General features: G+C 36.3%; 1 protein-coding gene across 1 annotated transcript in view; it reads left to right on the forward strand.

Moving 5' to 3' along the window:
- The first annotated feature begins 519 nt into the window (after positions 1–519).
- The window catches only part of LOC105621181 (prohormone-2-like), a 14,614-nt gene continuing 7,565 nt past the window's right edge, over positions 520–7,568 (forward strand). The window contains exons 1-5 of the mRNA XM_012202649.1: positions 520–735; positions 3,274–3,394; positions 3,498–3,611; positions 5,264–5,399; positions 6,215–6,445. Coding sequence (XP_012058039.1) covers positions 520–735; positions 3,274–3,394; positions 3,498–3,611; positions 5,264–5,399; positions 6,215–6,445 — 818 coding nt within the window. The remainder of the gene's footprint in view (positions 736–3,273; positions 3,395–3,497; positions 3,612–5,263; positions 5,400–6,214; positions 6,446–7,568) is intronic.

The raw sequence follows: 7,568 nt of genomic DNA on the forward strand, positions 1-7,568 counted from the left end.
CCAACTAAATATTTATTAAAATAAATATAAAGATATATTTATTTGGCACAAAATCATTAATTTAATTTAACTATTATTTCTTTTGATTGCAGGGTAAATATTTATTTATTTGTAAATAAACATTCAGTTCGCACTATTTACAATAAATAAATATTTATTAAAATTTATTTTTAGAATATTTTTTTCTTAGTGACTATCAAACCGATGGCGTTCGATAATGGCAAAATCTTATGGCTCCGATAATGTCGGCTGACAGGTTTTCGACAGCAAAATAACAACGTAATTCCCACGCATAGCGATTCTTACGGTGCCACGTAAAAAGCCGGGGATTCATCGGGAAGACGTAGTTGGGTCATCGCGTGGGCAGAGACGTCCCTTGTATCAACGTGTGGGATTCGTGTGCGCGGCACTCACACGCACCGCCTGCTGTCGTGTGCCATGCGAGGAAACGTAGCGCGCGCGCAGCCAACGGCGTCGTCGTAGGGTGCTCTCACCACCACGAGACGAGAGAAACGGGGAATGCTTCACCAAGGTGGGGGTTGGTTGATCGACCGTACCCCGCTTTTCTACTCGTCCTGCCGAGCCCCGACATTCATTCCACCCCGAGCCGGCGGATCTGCTAGGACGTGCCTGTTCTCCACTCGGGTGCCAGTCGAAGGATCATTGCGAGACTCTCGAGAGAGGAAGGGACAATCGTACAAGGACAAACTCGGCGAAATTACTGCATCTCGAAAGGTAGACAAATCCTCACTTCTTCGTGTAGTTTCTTTTTTCCATTCTTCATTTCGTTCTCGATAATTTCAGATGAAAAGAATCTGAAATTTGAAATTTGTAATTGTAAACGCATTTTATCGTCACGTAGTCAGCCACTTTCGGCACATTCATACAGGTAGGTGCGCACGGCTCCGCATGAGTCAAATTTCATTTTATCTCAATGACTGTTATTCAATTTTAGCAGAATATTTGCAGAATTAGATTCACATTTCTATATCTATTTTAAGAAATTTGAACAGCTGGCTACGTGCGCACGCGCGTGTGTGTGTGCGTGCGTGCGTGCGTATGTGCGTGCGCGCGCGCGCGCGCGCGCGCGTGTGTGTTCGGGATTAAATGTTGCTTTATGATTTCGTCATTGATCCTCTTTGAAACGATAATATATTTGTGTTTGCCATATTGTTATAATAAATTAAAATTAATTATGACGATAACGTGTGCGTGAGAGAAGGCTTTTATGCACACTTAACTCGTCAATGAGATTCTCATTCAGTGAAATGCATTTTTAATTGCGATTTACCTAGCCGTGTAGCTCGTATACGCCGATAAATGACTATAGTATTTGTAGATGCAACAAGTGTACGATTTCTAGGTCTACTATATCCGGTTTGGCGTTACTACACGGCTCGCTTTAATTGTCAAACTTCGCCATTCGTTTTCGGACTTAGGCGAATGTCAATTCCGAGAATAATTCCCAAGCATTTAATCCAGTGATCGTTTAATTGAGAACCGCGCCGCAATGTCAATAACGAAACTGTTGCGAAAACACAGTTTCAACTGTGACATTAATTTCTATTTGTTCCATTTAAATATCGTTTAATCCATATTGATCCGGACATGGATACCGTCTATTATCAAGGCGAGTGAAATCTCAATTATATATCACATAAAATGCGAAATTAAGTGACCTTTATATGCGCAAAAAAGAAGTTTACTGCAAAATTCGAAAGGTCAGAGGTCATATATTTTTCAGTACTGAATCCGATGATTAAACTTCCTGGATATTGCGTATAAATTGCGAGCCATTTGCTTTATACGAAATTGCGTGGAATGCAATATTCGAGATTGTCGCTATACTGTAGATACGCAATTTTGCAAATACATATCGTTTTCCGCACGCAATTTTGAACTCTGACATTTCCATGTAGCACCGTCTGCACGCTCGCCACTCTCCGCAGCCATTTCCAGAATCACCATTAGAGTTTCACGTAATTACGCGGGTTAACTTACCCTCAGAGGCAGTTCGTAATTCATTAATGAGAAGCCAATTGAGAGCAATTAAGTACTGTAATTCGATCGTGCAACACGCGAAAACTTCCAGAATTATAAAATTCTTGATAAATCGAACAGCCGCTAATGAACTGCTGATTATAGATACATAAATTTATGCATGTTAGATTAAAATAATTGCGCAAAATCAAGTCGAGTCGGTCAGGATTTTCTACTGAAAATAACAACTCCTCTCGCTCCTTTATAGGATATTTATTATTTCTCAAGGAATCTTTTTATACACACGTGGAGCTGCATATCGCCGTCACGCGATAAAACAAAAGTTCGATAAAGTCAACCTATCAAGTTACATACATGTATGTGACGTAAAGCGGCTGGGAAACTCTCTTGTTGGCTACGTCATACGGTAACGTCAACGTCATAACCGAAGAAAGTAAACCGCGTCGATTACATGAAATCGTGACGTCGTTGGTCGCTGTGACGACGGCGTCATATCTGAAGATATTTTATTATAGAACTCTCAACGACGTAATATTTTTATGTAACCACAAACATATGCACAAGATCCTTTATCGAGCGCCCTTGTTGCTTCTACACTCGTCTCTCCACACACAGTGGAAATAGACTCTCGACATTTCGCATTATATGACATTTACATATTTAAGCTTTCTTAGTACGGTGACCCAGTAACTAATAAAATTCCGCAGCAAAAAGACGAAAATCGAGACACAAGATGTCTTTAAAACATCTTTTTCTAATTTTAATTAGAAAAAAATTAGTTGAACCGAGATGAAAATTAAGCTGCATTAGTAGAAACAGATATAAGTTAAACTTAAATAGCCAAGGAATATATCAAGTTAAGAAAAAAAATGATGATTTTTGGTTACAAAATTTGATCATTTATTAACATTAAGAACTAAAATAAAATCATTTTGAGTTTTTGTTGATTTTTATGTATTTCTTGGGTAAATCATGAGGCCTGTTCTTTTTAGTTGAATTTCTTGCATGGTTCATCTTTTCTCTTTGTCTCTCCAACGTAACGTGGAAAGAAAAGAGAGAAAGATGAACTGTGAAAGAATTTTAGGATAAAAGAACAGATCTATGGTTTATTTTAGTCCTGCGATTACTGGGGTCGGAAATCCGATGTCAAGAGGAAGAACTCGGGGGTGGGAGACACGAGGCGCAAAAAAAGAGTGTCGCGAAGCTCTGACCCTGAAAACTGTGCGTCATCGCGAACGCAACGGTAATGAGAATCCCGCAACTTTGTCGCAGATGACGTGTAACTGGGCGTGGTTGTTGCTGCTGCTGTTCTCGCTAGTCTTGGTAGGCATGTGCCTGCCTACGAACCTGATGGAGGACGCGAAGAAGATGGATCAGGTCATGAAGCCGAAATGTAAGGCTCGAGATTCAATCGCATATTTTTCGTCGAGATTGAATTATTTCTCGATTTTTATTCACTTTCGATTCGCTTGAACGCCTCGCAATGTCGCTTTCAGCAAAACGAACCCAGGAGATACTGATGTTCGGTAACCAGCAGAATCGACAGGCTGCTAATGCTGCCGCCGTCGCTGCCGCCGCTGAAGAATCCTTCACGTCAAATACAGAAAAACGTAAGTTACTTATTAATTCTTCACTATTCGCGTGATTTTTTTGTAATTAATTATTCATACTTGGGATGTTTCTGATCATGTTATATCTCAATTTTCATGATTTCCTTTGGTTACAATTAAAAATTGATAACATTCTATAGATTTTTTAAAAAAACTTTATTTTTAAAAAATAAATATTATCTAGTGAAGCATCGAATTGATGTCGAATTGATATAAATACGATGATTTCAACATCAATTTGATATTGATTCGACATTTAATTGACAATCATTTCTTGTTGGATAATTAAATATTTGTACAATCTATTTTATTTTTTATGAAGAATCTTTCATAAAAAATAAAATAGACTGTATGTTTCTTAAAATTACATCAAATTAATTATAACCAAAAAGATGTGTATTAATTATATAAATATATCATCTGAAAAATAAGTGATAATTAAAAATTGTATTGTTTGGATGCTCAAAAAATATTTGTACAAACGAGAAATTTAATTTCTAAAAACAGGCATACATGCGAAGCTTGTTTGTTTAAAACAGAATATATTAATTGTATATATATATATAAAATTGCTAATTAATGTTTATTTTCTACAAATAAGATTTTTTTTATAACAAATTTCCTTATACGAATACTTTTTGCTCTCACTGTACATTGTTATTGTGATTTTTTTTAAACATAATTACTTGCGTGAAGTGTTTTGACACTTCATGTTTTATATTAATTTTCATGCAATTCTCTTTGATTATTTATAACGAAAATTGATAACATCCTTTAAAAATAATTATTCGCGTGGAATATTTCTGATACTACGTTTTATCTCAATTTTCTCTTCGATTATTTTCAATAAAATAAAAAATAAAATAAAATTTATAACATTCTTTAGATAAAAATACATATATTCATGTTTATTTTTAATGTAATTACTCGCTTGGGATGTTTCTGACACCTCAAAGTTATATCTCAATTTTCACAGTCCTTTTAATAATTTATAATTAAATAAATATTTATAACATTTTATAACATTCTTTAGATAAAAACATATCACTCTTGTGGTTTTTTTAGCGTAATTACTTGCGTGGGGAGTTGTGTTTCAACGTTATATCTCAATTTTCATGGCTGAGTTCACAAATCGATTTGAATTCAACTTTTAGGACCGTTTGGTATCTACTAGATTTTCTATTGATCTATTGATCGAAAGATGATCAAACAGTTTGAAAACTCAATCGATATTGATTTGATTTCGACTTATGAACCAGGGTCCTCTTTAATTATTTACAATTGAATAGAAATTGGATGAAAATAAATAACATTTGTAGATGAAAATAAAAAACAATTTTTTAAAAATTAAACATTTTTGCGCTAAATATGTATAACAATGTGTACCTTCCAACAAGCGACACAGTGCGATCATGTCATCTTTGTTTAACAAACAACAAGGATGTAATGATCCACTGTGTCATTTGTGTCGCTTGTTGGCACACGATATGTACAAGTAACATGCATACATTTAGCGAATTTATAAGGTGACCGAGTGTCCTGGATATCTCACGCGAGTAATAAAAGGTTAAAACATACAATATAATTATAGCGTTATATAATCCAGCGAATACTGTACGAGGATTATCTCTGGAATTCATTTACGTATGTAGGAACTCTCGCTGCCTCGGGACTGGGAGGCTTGAAAGCAGCTCTCGCTGAGGACGATAAACCATCCCTGGCTCAGAAATCACCCAGCAACACTATGTACGAGCACGAGTCGTACTCGCCGTACGATAAGAATTACGAGTAAGTCTAGTTTTCGCGTCAGGGAAGATAAATTATTCAGAATTCAATACCTCGAATTATGTAACTATTTCAATGTTACGTTCGATTTGATCGACAAACGGAATATATTTTTTTCGCTTTGTAGATTATTAGATTTTTAGAACTTAGCCTGTATTAATTTACCTTGTATTAATTTACCTTGAATGCCATGCGATATTCGAGAGCTTCACTTACTTAGAGCTTTATTTACTTTTCTTCGTTATATGATACAGATTTTTAAGAGATGTTTTAAAAACGTTCAGATAAAGCATGCTATATAGAATTATTGTGCTTATATTATATTTAATACATTTCCTAATATTTTAAGGCATTTTATTAGACTGGTATTATATTTATACCTATAATATTTTTTTTATATTAATATTTCTAAATTCTTATATATTATATATAATATTTATTAATCTTTCTAAATTCTTTGAAATTAATCTTATTTCGAAAGAATGAAATCTCATTCTTTTTCGAGAATTTCACTTCAAAGAATTTAGAGAGTATATTATTATGTTAATATATGTATATTTAATATTTTATGTTGTCTCTCTCTCCCAAAAATATAATATAATATTAATAATAATAATATATTATAATACAATATATATTAATATAATATCAGTACAATAAAATGCCTTATTTTAATATTACAAAACATAAGTATCTTTCTTGGCATTTAATGAATAACAAAGACAATAGTCTTGAATCGACTTGTGTCCCTAATGGAAAGTGTCCAGCGTTACCTTGATCTGTAAGATTCGCCATAACGAGAATTATTTGTGTCTCAGCTACGGAAAAGTCATCGTGAATGAGGTCGAGGAGGACGTACCACGGGTGTGGGACACAGTGCCGTATTCGCGGTATTACGCAGGTGAGGATCGGCGCAAGAGATCGGAAAAGTCCACCGCGACCGCGCGACCGAGCACCACGTTGCAGCCTCCGACGAGTTTGTTCCAAACGAGACGTTTACCCAGCCTTCTGCCTACTCCGCAACCAGTACAGGCTCAAGTTAAGAGGAGGTAAGTGGCCGCGTCCTACTTACTCCTAATTCTCCCTCGAAATCGATAACCCCACGTCGATCGATATTCCCGGGAGTAACCGCTGTTAGATTGCGGTAGATAACGAAATTCTCGAAAGCGAGTAAGTGGATGGCTTCATTTTATTTTGCCATGCTTATTTCATGAACGAAATTGTGAAACGTTATTTAGTTGGAAATCGATTTGCTAAGGTCACACAGCCTCTCTGTACATCAGACTGATATTAAATTGTCGCATCAGTGATGAAATATCGGAAATCGAGGACGCGAAAATAAGTTTTATGAGAGTTAATATACGATTCTCCCTCTTTCTTCCTTTCTTTCTTTCCCTATGATACTGTGAATTAAGAGCTGTACGTGCACAATCCCAGATTAGATAGAATCACATACAGAATCACAATTAAGTCATAATGATATCATAGGACATCATCAAAATATCATTTGATATTTAAAAATGAACTTATATATAAATGATAAATAAATTCACGAAGACGTCCTTATGATATTCTTATGACTTCTGTATTCTATTTGAGATGGAAGAACGTTAGGAGCAGGAATAAGCATCAAGATTTGAACCAACCAGAAATCAATTACACAGGAATACATGGCTTTTAGTAGGTTAAAAATCTCAATATTGTATTTCTATTCTTAATGTTTCCTTCATTGTGCGCAGGGCTTTACCCTCGGAGTCGCGCGCGTTGCTGAGTTGGCATGATAACGGAAACCCCCTCATGTAAAGTGAGGATCGACTCGATGTACCTCGGCGCGCGAGGGCTATGCATCACCGTGCGCGCCCTTTCCACCCTTTCCACCCACCAAGCATCCCTCTTTTCCTCCAGCGTTTCTTCTGAATGGGTATGAGAGGACTTGTGAGGGCGTTGCCCTCGGTGCAGGGACGGCGGCGGTCGATCTGACGACCGAAGTCGTATCGAACCATTTTGTAGAGAGAGAGAGAGAGAGAGAGAGAGAGAGAGAGAGAGAGAGAGAGAGAGAGAGAGAGAGAGAGAGAGAGTAAGTAGTACGTACGTACGAACGACAATATACGTAGTACGTACGTACGTCGTACGTAGTTACGTTAGTTAAGTTAAAGACGTACGACGAACGTA

This window comes from Atta cephalotes, assembly GCF_000143395.1.
Source record: "Atta cephalotes unplaced genomic scaffold scaffold00032, whole genome shotgun sequence".
Taxonomy (NCBI): Eukaryota; Metazoa; Arthropoda; class Insecta; order Hymenoptera; family Formicidae; genus Atta; species Atta cephalotes.